The sequence below is a fragment of the Lithobates pipiens genome, unplaced genomic scaffold, assembly GCF_037356315.1.
Source record: "Lithobates pipiens isolate NorthernLeopardFrog02 unplaced genomic scaffold, aLitPip1_a1.2 Scaffold_8, whole genome shotgun sequence".
In the NCBI taxonomy this organism is placed as follows: Eukaryota; Metazoa; Chordata; class Amphibia; order Anura; family Ranidae; genus Lithobates; species Lithobates pipiens.
The window spans coordinates 77,041,355-77,056,163 of NW_027507903.1; the positions used below are offsets into that span (position 1 = coordinate 77,041,355).

At 43.9% G+C, this 14,809-nt stretch overlaps 1 protein-coding gene across 4 annotated transcripts in view; it reads right to left on the reverse strand.

Annotated features, from left to right (window-relative positions):
- The window catches only part of WDR72 (WD repeat domain 72), a 451,594-nt gene that overhangs the window by 261,615 nt on the left and 175,170 nt on the right, over nucleotides 1–14,809 (reverse strand). For all 4 annotated transcript variants that reach the window (XM_077473505.1, XM_077473507.1, XM_077473506.1 and 1 more), the window contains exon 13: nucleotides 13,903–14,098. In XM_077473505.1, the coding sequence (XP_077329631.1) occupies nucleotides 13,903–14,098 (196 nt within the window). The remainder of the gene's footprint in view (nucleotides 1–13,902; nucleotides 14,099–14,809) is intronic.

The window sequence follows — 14,809 nt, forward strand, 5'->3', positions numbered from 1 at the left end:
AATGGAGCCCGCGGCGAACGGTCGTTTTCGCGAACGTTTGTGTCCGTTCGCGTTTCGCGTTCGCGAAACGTCCCGTCGGAAGTTCGTCCATCACTACTAGTCACCAATTTGCATTTGTAATAATGGAAATCTTGTTATATTAGTGCAGCCTTACCACTTTTATTTACATGTTTACAAAAACAAAAAGCCTTTAAAATCAATTTAAGATGCAGCAACTTTCAACTAATTCATAGATTTGAGAATCCCTCCTGATTGTTGTATTAATTATTTTATTTGTTAGTCAATAAAATGTTCAAGAATATTGGGAAATTGTCATTCATGATGGCCAGTGGCCATTGCAATAATTCTGTCCATGTCTATCATTGAAATGTTCCTTTCATTATTCAGGATTTTACAACAAAATATACTGTAGATAAAATCTTAAATCTGTTTGTCTACAAAACTGTAAATTAGAAAATCAATGTATGCCTACTGGACTATATTCTGTATTCTGAACATACCACAATGTCTTTCCATCTGTGGCCAACATCAGTGTATCCTCTATGGGTGATAAGTAAACTGAGTAGAAAACTACAGAAAACACACCAGGAATTCATAAAGAGTGTTGCAGATACTCTTTAGAAACCCGCAAGCCGCCTCTTAAAGGGCAATGTACAGGTAGGTTAATCTGCCTGTACGCGCCTTTCTGCCGCAGTATATCTACGTGAGGCGGTCGGGAAGCGGTTAAAAGAGAAGTATGGATTTGGGCTTTTTTGTTAGCTTAATACTTACCTAGGTGGATGCAGCTTTGGTCCAATGCTGCATCTGTCTCCCGTCACCTCTGCACTGAGAACCGAGCGATCAAACATCGCCAATCACTCAGTTCTGACAGCTCCCCGAGCAGAGCGCTACTGACTGTCAGTCACCACTCTCCACTCCCTCATCGCTCACTGGAGCACTGAGCGGTGGAGGGGGTGGGAGTCGTTGGCTCAGTCTCTCAGCGGCTCGTTGAGAGTCTGAGTGGGATCGACTTCTGTGACGTCATCAGAGAACGGACTTCAGCCCGCTCTCTGATGAAAATGGGTCACAGGAGTGCAAAACAAATTGCACTCCTGTTATCCATAGAAGTACAGCCAAACAAGCTTTGGCTGAACTTCTCCTTTAAGACCCCTTTCACACTGGGGCGCTTTTCAGGCACTACAGCTCTAAAAGTAGTGCCTGCAAAGCACCCTGAAAGAGTCACTGCTGTGTCTCCAGTGTGAAAGCCCTGAGCGCTTTCACACTGGAGCAGTGAGCTGGCAGGATGGTAAAAAAAGTCCTGCTAGCAGCATCTTTGGAGCGGTGAAGGAGCGGTGTATACGCAAATCAATGCGGCATAGCGCTGCTGCAGCAGCACTTTGCAGTAGTTTTAACCCCTATCTCGGCTGTAAGCGCAGGGTAAAAGCACCCCGCTAGCAGCCGAATAGCGCCACGAAATTGATGCAAAAAATGTCAGCGTTTTACAGTCAATGCCACCCCTGCCCCAGTGAGAAAGGGATCTTCTATACAACTTATTCGAACATTTATTGATATGTAAAAACAAATTGCAATCAAAAATAGTCAAATGTCATGCGACTTTAAATCGCCATAGCAGTGCTCATGTCAATCTAAGCATATGGCATGCTTATGTACAATCCCTTATTCAAGAAAAAAATCCCTTGAGGTGGTTTCCAGTGAATAAATCAGGATTTTGTTATAGGTGAAAAATGTTCTCAAATCCATGTACCAAACACCCAGGCTTGTCACCACGTGAAAGGTAAACTCAACCCTTTGGGGTTAAACTCACCTTAAATCTGGTAAAACCAAGCATCCCAAATATATCTTTGTGTTTCCACCTCTAGGGGTATCCACTGACTGCTAGTAGTATTCCTATTAGGTGTTGGCAGCTCCAAAAAAACAGGATCATGTGAGAAAATTTAAATCACATAGCGTAATCACGTTTAATTTGCTTCATTGAAGCCCACAAACCCCCTTTCACAGGTTATACGTACAGGATAAACTAATCCATAAAGCATAAAGGTGTGGGCAGCTCCAAAAAACAGGATCATGTGAGAAAATAAAAATCACATAGCGTAATCCCGTTTAATTTGCCTTTTGAACTCCACAAACCCCCCTACAGGTTATAAGTACAGGATAAAAGAATTAATTTGCCACCAATCCCCCCTCAGTCGAAGTCGGAAGTGACGAAATGTGCCAGGTGTGTGATCTCCATGATAGCCGGAAGTGATGTTTGTGGGTCACCGACAGCTGGGAAACCAGGAAGCAGCCAAACGCGGTGGTCCCTCTTGGTCCCTCTCCCATCCTGCTCTCGCCGATGTCTCCTTGTGGCTAGCGATCGGTGGCAACGCTGCAGTTTGCATTTTATGCTTTATGAATTCTTTTATCTTGTACGTATAACTTATAAAGGAGGGTTTGTGGACTTCAAAAAGCAAATTGAACAGGATTACGCTATGTGATTTTTATTTTCTCACATGATCCTGCTTTTTTGGAGGTGCCCACACCTAAAAGAAATACTACTAGCAGTCAGTGGATACCCCTGAGAAGTGGCAACACAAAAATATATTTGGGATGCTTGGTTTTACCAGATTTCTGGTGAGTTTAACCCCAAAGGGGTGAGTTTTCCTTTCACGTGGTGACAAGCCTGGGTGTTTGTTGCATGAATTTAAGAACTTTTTTCACCTATAAGAAAATTCAGATTTTTTCAGCGGAAACTACCTCAAGGGACTTTTTTCTTGTATAAGGGATTGTACATAAGCATGTCATATGCATAGATTGACATGAGTGCTGCTATCGTGATTTAAAGTCGCATGGCATTTGACTATTTTTAATTGCCATTTGTTTTATATTTGTTTCATGTTCAGTAGCTGCTATTTTATGATTTAAGATTATAAGCTGTAATCTTGACATTTTACTTCCTTAGGAGGATCATTCAACCATGGCGCTTAGCGGTGCATTTGGGCCATTTTTGTGCACTTTGTGTTTTATTTATTGATATGTAACTGGTTCCGCATTCTGATTATGGATGATCTCAAGAAGTTTTCAACTGAGAAAATTCAAACCAATTCAATTGAAAAAGTTGATTTTGCCAAAAAAAAAAAAAGAACATATAGCAAGTACAATTTCTTATAAGAAATTAGAATATTAGTAAATACATTTTACAATTTTTATTTTTATTTTATTTCTTTATAGATCAGGAAAAACCAATTTTACATAGGAGTTCCTTATAAGTTAGCCAGGAAAACTTGAGCCACAGTAAGCAGAATCATAATTCATCATTTACCCCTTCTGGAATAGATATGAATCTGTTAGAATTGGGGTTGTATTAATTCCCAGAGTAGCTCAAAGCCAATTAATTTTAAATTCCTCGGTAGGAGAGAAAAAAAAAAGCTGATTTTTATCTTGCTCTTGAAAATACCGTACCCATCTTAGCTGACTCAATCTGCCACTCATTGTCACTGAACAAACAAACAATTACGCTAAGAGCAGTTATGGCAGAGAGCAAGTCCAGAAGACAGACAGAATCACTAACTACAAAGGTCAAATGGAGCATCTGACAGATACTGCTTATGACAAGCAGATCTAGGTGCAAACTGGCCAGCTTTTGTTCTAGTGAAAAGCCTTGGAAGTATAATATTCAGTTACATGCTTACCTTATTATTTCTGTGTGTACATTATTTAATGTCATTTATTCTTTATTGGTGTAACTGTGCACATACTATTTTTTCATTATGAGACTGCTGGGTATATGCAATAGCAAGTCTGTAGACCAGTGATTCTCAACCAGGGTTCTATGGAACCCTAGGTTTCCTTCAGAGGTTGCTAGGGGTTCCTTTAGCATTGGACAATTTCTGCCTCTCAGATAAGTTCCCACTAACATCATTGATCTTTTTATGGAGGTAATTCTTCCCAATGACCACAAGTGTAAGGAGCATTCTTCCCACTGACCATCGCACTATTGTATAATGAGTTGTAGAGTTCTCATTTTTAGCAGGGGTTCCTGGAGCCCGGAGAACCATTTCAAGGGTTCCTCCATGTTGAAAAGGTTGAGAAAGGCTGCTGTAGACTGTGGGTGTATAGCAGCCAGTCAGCAGTCAGTTTTTATTAGCCTGCCTGTAAAAAAGCTTTCCATAGGCATAGGAGGGACAGATGTACAGGCATTATCACCCACACCCCTATGGAGGGGAGGAGAGGTGGAGGCCAAACCAACCCGAAAAGCTCACAACAAGCATAAAATGACTGCCCAAGTGCATATGTACTGTCATTTTATTTGAAACATCTAGACAGATTTGGTTGTCGGAATCTCCGACCGTGTGTACAAGGGCTTAGAGATGGGAATGAGGGACACCTACCAGCAAATGTATATAGGCATGGGAAATGCCCCCTGTCACACCCCCTTAAAGGAGAATGAACTCCCAAAAAAAGGTTAATTCAATCCAAAAGGGCCTTTTTTACCACTACTATTCCTTTATATTGGCTTTTAAAATGTACAAATGCAGCAATTTATCATTTGGAAGAATGGTTTAGCATTGAGAAGCGCTTTTTGAAAGATAAAAAGTGCATTTTTTTATACAGCTATATGGATCAGACCAAAATGAGGGACACATGAGGGGGGAAGAGGGACAGAGGGACATTGCCCCAAATCAGGGACAGTCCCTCGAAATCAAGGACAGTTGGGAGCAATGTCTAAACACCTGCCCAGCCTCCCCCACATTTGTTTCTTTACACACACCTAGTCCCTTTTTGGGACCTATATAGAGGTGCACAGCAGGGTGTGTCTCCTTAACCACTTTCAGACCGGACCATTTTGCTGGTAAATGACCAGAGGTCTTTTTACACTTTGGCACTGCGCTGCTTTAACTGGTAATTGCGCGGTCATGCAATGTTGTACCCAAACAAAATTTGCGTCCTTTTCTTCCCACAAATAGAGCTTTCTTTTGATGGTATTTGATTGCCTCTGCGATTTTTATTTTTTGCGATATAAACGTAAAAAGACCGCAAATTTTGAAAAAAAATGATATTTTCTACTTTTTGTTATTAGAAAAATCCGATAAACTCAATTTTAGTCATACATTTAGGCCAAAATGTATTCAGCCACATGTCTTTGGTAAAAAAAAAGTCAATAATTGTATATTTATTGGTTTGCGCAAAAGTTGTCACATCTACAAACTAAGGTACGTTTTCTGGAATTTACGCAGTTTTTAGTTTACGACTGCCTATCTCATTTCTTGAGGTGCTAAAATGGCAGGGCAGTACAAAACCCACCCAAATGACCCCATTTTGGAAAGTAGACCCCCTAAGGAAATTGATAAGAGGCATGTTGAGCCCATTGAATATTTTATTTTTTTGCCTCAAGCGATTGAATAATGACAAAAAAAATTTTTTTATTTTTTTTTACACAAAGTTGTCACTAAATGATATATTGCTCACACATGCTATGGGCGTATGTGAAATGACACCCCAAAATAAATTCTGCTGCTTCTCCTGAGTACGGGGATACCAGATATGTGGGACTTTTTGGGAGCCTAGCTGCGTACGGGGCCCCGAAAACCAAGCACCGCCTTCAGGCTTTCTAATGCCCCGTACACACGAGAGGGATTAAGTCTGACAGACTTCCGACGGAGTTCTAGCGGAGTTCCGCCGGAGTTCTGGCGGACTTTTCGACCGAACGGACTTGACCACACACCATCACACCAAACTCCGACGGAGTCGAACGTGATGACGTACGACTGGATTCGACGTAGGAAGTTCATAGACAGTAGCCAATAGCTGCCCTAGCGTCGGTTTTAGTCCGTCGGAGTAGCACACACACGAGCGAATTTTTCGAAGGGGACCGGGTCCGGCGGAGTTCCGTCGGGAAAATTTGAAGCATGCTTCATTTCTAAAGTCCGTCAGACTTTTGCGAAGCTAAAGTCCGTTGCAGCCCACACACGAGCGGATAGTCCGCCGGACTCAGTTCGTCGGAGTTTGGATGTCGAAAAGTCCGCTCGTGTGTACGGGGCATTAGGGCGTAAATTTTTGAGTTCACTTCTCACTACCTATTACAGTTTTGAAGGCCATAAAATGCCAAGATGGCACAAAACCCCCACAAATGACCCCATTTTAGAAAGTAGACACCCCAAGCTATTTGCTGAGAGGCATGTTGAGTTCATGGAATATTTTATATTTTGCCACAAGTTGCGGGAAAATTACAAACTTTTTTTTTTTTTTTTTTTTTTTCACAAAGTTGTCACTAAATGATATATTGCTCACACATGCCATGGGCATATGTGAAATGACACCCCAAAATAAATTCTGCTGCTTCTCCTGAGTACGGGGATACCACATATGTGGGACTTTTTGGGAGCCTAGCTGCGTACGGGGCCCCGAAAACCAAGCACCGCCTTCAGGCTTTCTAAGGGCGTTACAGTTTTGAAGGCCATAAAATGCCAAGATGGCACAAACCCCCCCCAAATGACCCAATTTTGGAAAGTAGACACCCCTAAATTTAGGGGTACACTAGTGAGACTAGGTAATAAATGGCGGGTGCCCTGAAACTATAAAAAAATAACTAACCAACCAGCGTCACCTGTAACAGTTATATGGTGATCACTGGTGAAAGGGTTAACTAGGGGGCAATCAGGGGGCTTTATGCGGTAGTATATGGGGGTCCCTGGCGCTATAAAAAGCTGCGGCGAACCTAAATACCTACCTGCCTAACTAGCGTCACCTGTGACACTAATACAGCGATCAGAAAAACGATCGCTTATTAGGCTGGGTTCACACTGGAGCGATGCGGGAACGCCACGAATGCGCGGCGGGTTCCCGCATCGCATGCCTCCCGGCGGCAGTTCACACTGCCCTATGCGAACTGCTGGGAGTGTCAGTGAAATGTTACTGACACCCCCAGATCAGTTCGCATATCGCAGTGCGATCTGCAAACTCGGATCGCATGGTGTGAACACCCATGCGATCCGATTCTGCTGCGGGCCAAAAAAAGGGTCCCGTGCGAATTTGCGGCGGGTGCGGCGGGTGTGGCGGGTGCGGCGGGTGCGGCGAATGGCTGAACTCGAATCGCACAGAGATCGGATGTGATTTGCACTGCAGTGCGGTGCGAATCACATCCGTTCTCAAACCGCTGCAATGTGAACCCAGCCTTAGTGACACTGGCGACGGGGGGTGATCACGGGGTTAAACCTTTATTGGGGGGGTTAGGGGGGTACCTTAGAACTAAAGGGGGCTAACCCTAACTGCCCTAACAGTTATTAGTCACAAATGACACCCGCCGGGTGATCAGGGGGTTAAACCTTTATTAGGTAATAAATGGCGGGTGCCCTGAAACTATAAAAAAAGAACTAACCAACCAGCGTCACCTGTAACAGTTATATGGTGATCACAGGTGAAAGGGTTAACTAGGGGGCAATCAGGGGGCTTTATGCGGTAGTATATGGGGGTCCCTGGCGCTATAAAAAGCTGCGGCGAACCTAAATACCTACCTGCCTAACTAGCGTCACCTGTGACACTAATACGGCGATCAGAAAAATGATCGCTTATTAGGCTGGGTTCACACTGGAGCGATGCGGAAACGCCGCGAATCCGCGGCGGGTTCCCGCATCGCATGCCTCCCGGCGGCAGTTCACACTGCCCTATGCGAACTGCTGGGAGTGTCAGTGAAATGTTACTGACACCCCCAGATCAGTTCGCATATCGCAGTGCGATCTGCAAACTCGGATCGCATGGTGTGAACACCCATGCGATCCGATTCTGCTGCGGGCCAAAAAAAGGGTCCCGTGCGAATTTGCGGCGGGTGCGGCGGGTGTGGCGGGTGCGGCGGGTGCGGCGAATGGCTGAACTCGAATCGCACAGAGATCGGATGTGATTTGCACTGCAGTGCGGTGCGAATCACATTCGTTCTCATAAACCGCTGCAATGTGAACCCAGCCTTAGTGACACTGGCGACGGGGGGTGATCACGGGGTTAAACCTTTATTGGGGGGGTTAGGGGGGTACATTAGAACTAAAGGGGGCTAACTCTAACTGCCCTAACAGTTATTACAGTCACAAATGACACCAATGCAAAAAAAAAAAACAAAAAAAAAAAAAATGACATTGGTGTCACTGTGACTGGGGGGCAGGGGTAATTGGGGGGGTGATCGGGGGGTAAAGGGGGGGTGTGAGTGTGCCTGGCATGTTCTACTGTGTGTGTAGAGTGTTGGTGCAACTCACCGATCCGCTCTCCTCCGTGTCGGAACGAAAAATACCGACACGGAGGAGAGAATACATCACTTCCTCTCCTGTGTTTACATTACAGGAGAGGAAGTGATGTCACGGGGGATTTCCATTCGTCGAGAGCGATCGCGAGGGGGTGGCCATGAATGAATGGCCGCCCCCTCATCCCGGATCGCTCTCGAAGGAATGCCGACCGCCGCAGGCACCGGGGGGGGGCCCGATCGGGCCCCCCACCCGCGGGCAGGCAGGGACTTATATATACGCCCATATGCCTGCCCGTGCCATTCTGCCGACGTATATCGTCGTGCGGCGGTCGGCAAGTGGTTAAAGTGATACAAAACCCTAATTAAAAAAATGCTGTGGCTGCTTTCCAGTCCTCTGTAGAAAAGTCCTCTCTTTAGGTTCCTGCAGGTGACTCCATTCCCTTATAGGGACCCATGGAGACAACTTTGCATGCCTGCTCCCTGTTGGCTCTGTGAATGAGTCTCCTTACATATATAAACGTATAGCCCTGGCAGTAAGCCACACCCCTTCTCCTCCCTCCAACTGCTCATTGACAGTGGCAAGAGCCTGTGTCCCCAAAACACACAAATAATAAAAACACATGTCCCCCATGTATGTCCCACTAAAATCACATGTCCCAATGATTATCTGCACACATATGTCTGTGATCACCTGCACACATCTGTGCATGATCATTTGCGTACATATGTCCGTGATCACACAAACCAATTATTATACACTTAATGGAATTTGTTTTACCAAAAACATGTAGCAGAATAAATTTTGCCTCAAATTTATGTCAAAATTCAATTTTATTGGATTTCTTTTAACATAGAAAGAAGAAAATATTGTTGTTTTTTTTTCAAATTTCCGCTATTTTTTTAGCTTATATCGCAAAAAATAAAAAACTGAGTCGTGAATAAATACAACCAAAATAAAGCTCTGTTTGTGCAAACAAAATGATAAAAATTTAATTTGGGTACAGTGTAGCATGACCACGCAATTGTCATTGAAAGGGCGAGAGTGCTGAAAGCTGAAAATAGGGCTGGGAAGGAAGGGGGCGAAAGTGCCCTGTATTGTAGTGGTTAAAAAACCTTTAATAGTACTGATATTATTCACTGTGTATTTTTTGTACACCAAGGATAAACGTTGATGCAATGAGTCTTCATGTACTGACGTGTTTTGCCAACTTTTGCTTCATTAGGGCTCATGAAAACCCTACATCACTCATCCAGGGAGAAACAATAACATTTACATACTATCCATAGATTTACATGTTATTCATAACTCTAAGCCCTTGTACACACGGTCGGACATTCCGACAACAAAGTCCGTCTGATTTTTTCCAGACGGATTTTGTCCGAAACTGGTGTTGCATACACATGGTCGGACAAAGTTGTCGGAAAATCCAATCGTTCGGAACGTGATGATGTTTGTTTGTTACGACAGGACTATGTTGCGGCTAGTAGCCAATAGCTTTGATTTCGTAATTTGATCTGAGCATGCGTGGCACTTTGTCCGATCGGAATTCTCTACAATTAATATCATGTTGTTGGAAAATTTTATATCCAGCTCTCAAACTTTGGTCGGACATTCCGACAGAAAAAGTCCAATGTAGCCCACACAGGGTTGGTAATCCGACAAAATGGTCCGATCTGACCTTTTCCGTCGGAATTTCTGACCGTGTGTACAGGGGCTTATAGCCATGCATTTACCGTGTGGGACCCACCTCAGCACAGAATAGCACCAGCACAGTATCTCCCTGGGTGGGCGCTGGTGCATCAAGGGAAACCCTGATCTAAAATGTGCCGTAAAACGCGATAGATCACAAATTATGGGAAAAACATAAATATAACGCTCATCCTACCAATGTGTATCTATTAGGGATATCATCTAAAAAACGATGAAAAATATATTTCTGTTTCAGGCACCTGGTGTCAAAACGGGGAGGGAAAAGGGGGGGGGGGGGAGGGGAAAAGGGTGAAGGTAAGGGGGAGGGGGAAAGGGGGAAGGAAAGGGAAGGGAAAAAATAGGGGAAAGCGAATATAGGAAGGGTCGGGGTGCTGGGAGACGAATGGGGCTAGCATAACAGTATAGTATGCTCTCAGAAAGTTACATCTGCTAGTAGCTACCAACGGGTATGTATATACAGATTATTAGAGTATTTCTCATAACAAAACAATATTATACCTCGTGCAAGCCTACTATCAGTTTACAATATGTATTCCATCCACCTGATGCCAGGGATTGGGGGCTGGGGGACTCTATCTCTGTCATCAAATAAATCATATGATTTTACAGTACGAATTGTTTGCTCCTTGTGTGGCTTGTACATTCCGATATATCTTTTTGTTCGGGTTCTATATATATACATACACACACACACACACACGATAGCCCTGAATGTCACAATAATGTACTGATGCTTTACTGCATATACAGACTGGTTTTACTGTTGTGGAATTAGTAACACTTTAATACTACTCTAATTACCATATAGCATCTCTTTGTATGTTTTTTTTTTTATGTTCACACATTTATTATGGAGGAGTTTGAGAACATTATCCTAAAATTACAAGAACACTGAATCCAGATGATGCACAGGATATCAGGATATAGTTGAACACTTTTGTACACATTTAGGTTGTAATATACTAATAAGGTAGTCATGCTAATGTAGTTGTTGCTTTAATGTTAGCTCCTAAAGCCTCTTTACTGTAGTTTAAAAGGGAAGCATGGGGGGGGGGGTTCTTTAAAAAAAAAAAAATGATGCTTGTGGGTGATGCATTGGTATGATGCTGCATTTGTCCCCCACTGCTTTTAGGACTGAGAACTAGGCGCTCAGTTCTCGGTCTTTACTGAGCAGATTGCCAGGGACTTTCAGGCACCGTCTCCTTTCTCTAACCCTCCAACTCTCACTGGAGTGCTGGGGTGTGGAGGGTCAGGAGCAGCTGGCTCAGTCTCCCAGTGGCTCACTGAGAGGCTGAGCCAGCTGCTGGTCTAGGCATCTGGGTGGATCTCAGCTGTAAAGCGATATCAGCCAGCTTTATAACTCGCTGATGGCTGAAAACTGGTCCCAGGAGTGTAGAACGAACTGCACACCTTTGGTCCACAGGAGAAATAGAGGCAAGAATGCTTGGCCAGAACTGACACCCCCCCCCTGTATCAGAGGCAGCCGGGGGCTCACAGCATTGCCAGCTGCCAGCATATCCCCCCCGAAGGTCCGGCACTTACTGGGTCAGTGTAGGCAGTGGCGGTGAGCTCTCCTCTTCTCCTCCATGCAGGCAGCGGTGGTGTGCTCTCCTCTTCTCCTCCTCCATGCAGGCAGCGGTAGTGTGCTTTCCTCTCCTCCTTCCCTAATGCAGGCAGCGGTGGTGTGCTCTCCCATCTTTCATTCAGGCTGCGGTGGCCCCCACACTTACTCACTTCTGTGTGGGCTTCTGTGATGTGCAGTGGCGGCTCCGACTCAGGCGTGTCTCCTCTTCCAAAGCACTAGGCATCCGATAGGATCGCCTGGCGCTTTGGCCAATTGGGAAACAGGTCGACCTGCCTGCTGATTGGTGGGGAGGAACTGTAGTGTGACCATAGCGAAAATTTATTCTTTTCCCCAGGTCCACCCTATTTTGAAGCCTATTAGGGCCCCTGACTCTAATCAGGTGCTTTAAATTACACACCCCCGCCTATCCCCCCACCATAGTAATTCATGCGCCCAGCGTCCTGAAAGGGGCTGGGCCCATGCACCCACGATGTACGGGCCGCCACTGATTCTGAATGTACACTAATCTCACCAAAAAAACCTCCAAGCTCCAACACTGGGCCATGAAATAAACCCATGGTCAAATCATGCACCCTAAAGTATTTACATATTCTGAGGGAGCAGTTAAAAATAAATCAAAATTAATGTTTATACCTATAAGCACTTGTAGGATATTAATTTTCAAGTTTCACAATAGAGTCATTGAAATCTTAGCTCTTTCCTTATTAGTTTCTTTTGCACCAGAATCTTGCCAGGCCTCCACTATTTCTAATGCCGCGTACACATGACCGGACTGTCCAACGGTCTTCTTGACGGACTTTCGACGGAGTTCCGACGGACTTCCAAATTAACGGACTTGCCCACACTAAGTCCGTTCGAAAGTCTGTTCGCTCTGAACCTGATGACGTAAGACGTAATTGAAAAAAAGAAGTTCAATAGCCAGTAGCCAATAGCTTCCCTTGCGTCATATTTGGTCCGTCGGGCCAGCATACAGACGAACAGTTTTCCCAATAGGAATTGAGTCTGTCGGACATATTTGTTCTATTTCTAGGTTCATCAGATTTTTTTAAAGAAAAACAATCGGATTATCCCACACACGATCGGAATGTCCAACAGACTGATTCCGTCGGACCTAGTCTGCCAGAAAGTCCGGTAGTGTACGCGGCATAAGCTGTTAGAAACCAACTAAAGCCTGACTCTAGAGTCTTTGTTATGCCCCTTCTCCCTGGTTGCCCCCTTGTTATAATGTGACATACATAAAATTGAAAATACCATCTTTTATTCTACAGGGTCTCTGCTTTAGGAAAGCATATATAATGCTTTGGGGTTTTTAAGCAATTCTCTAGTTAAAAATGCAAATTTTACCATGTGTTCAAAAAATAAAATGCTCTGGAGGCAAATGCGTTAATATCTATATTCTGGACTAGTGCTCAGCCTAGTGCCGCGTACACACGGGCGGACTGTATGGCGTACTTAGTCCGTCGAAACACATTTCAGCGGACAGTCCGCTCGTGTTTGGCTTCAGCTGACTTTTTCAGCGTGCAGTCTGGCGTACTAAGTATTTCGGATTTTTCGAAATTCTGTCCGTCGTACTTTGGTTTCAGCGGACAATCCGCTCGTCAGTAGGCTAGTTCGACGGACTAAGAATGGCGCATGCCCAGAAAGGATTTACACAGCGGAAGGGTGCTTTGCTGTGTATTGGACTTCCTATTTCTAGTCCCGTCGTACGTGCTGTACACGTCATCGCGCAAGCTTTCGACGGACTGTTTGGGTATCCTTGTGTGGTCAAGTCCGTTCAGTCGAAAGTATGACGGACTGTCCGTCGGATTGTATGACGGACTAAGTACGCCATACAGTCCACCCGTGTGTACGCGGCATAGGTTCACACTTGTGTGATGCGGGAACCAGCACGATTACAGCACACTGCCCTCTGCAAACCGCTGCCTGTGTCAATACATTGTTAATGGCACCCCAGATCTGTTCACATATCGCAGTGCGAACTGTGAACTCGCACAGGAATCAGATCGCATAGGTGAGAACACCCATACGATCCGATTTCAGTGCAGGGGAAAAAAAGTCCTTGCACCATTTTTGGGTGAATTCAATGTAAGTTCAGCCATACAGCTAAACTCCCATTGCACAGACATCGCATGCGATCGGCCCCACATGTCTGTGTTCGCACAAATGTGAACTTAGGCTAAAGGGTACATTTCGTTTAATAGCTTACCACACCTACAATAAGCACCGAGTAGAGAGTTCACTACTTTTCAAAATGTGGAGCACTGGCACAAGGTACCTTTCTTTTTTTTCTTAAAATAAAAATGTGATTTATTAATGTTAATATGTGCCATATTAAATCTTGTGAAGTATGAATTTCTATCACAGGTTTACTTTAAATACATTGCATATATATAGGATTACCCGTTTCTATCTCCCAAACGTAAACTGAGCCATCTCCACAACCAACAACCAAAGCCTCTTCCACAGGGTGCCATTTCATGGTCTTCACAGGAAATAGATGTTTTCTGGCATGGAAAAAACATATTCGATCCTGCAGATTCAGAAGTGCCACTGAATTATCACTGCAGATGCAAAAGATGGTCTGGAACAATTTTACCTATGTATGAAAAACACAATAAGAGTAAGGTTTTTAATGAGAAATCTTTATCTGACCTAATTGTAAATATTATTTTCTTGTGGGCCAGTAAAAAGTTCTGTAACATTCAACAAATAAAATACGTCTTTCCCGGGTTGGACTACGGCAAACTAAAATCTGATGGCTTGTTATAAATTACCATTAAAAATGAGTTTAAAGCTGCATTTTGCAAATGTGTTTCAGCGTATTTAGATGCGTCAAATATTTCAGAGTTTATTCATTTAATTGGTCAGAATAATAATTTATTCTGGCCATTGGAATGAATGAATGCTCATGCCCTAAACGCACCTATTGTTTAGGCAGGTTTACAAGCATTAGGCAGTGTTTACCATTTTTTCCACCAAAACGCTCCTCTACTGAATTTTAAAAGTTATGGCTTTTCCCGGCCTTTAAATACTCCCACCTCTAAATTCCTGTAATCACCATGTGTACAAGGACTAACCACCAATCAGCTTCTAACTTCAGCTTGTTAATTTTATCTTTGAGAATAGAATCTAGAAGCTGATTGGTTACTATGCACAGCTACACCAAATTCTGTGTGCACCAGTTTTAGTAAATCTCCTCCATAGGCTAACATAGAGAGGGGTGTTTAGAGGCAGAAAAAAAAAAAACATTAAATGCCTTGAACAGCTGAGTTTTTAATGCCCTTGTGTGCATGAAGCCTAAAAAGTT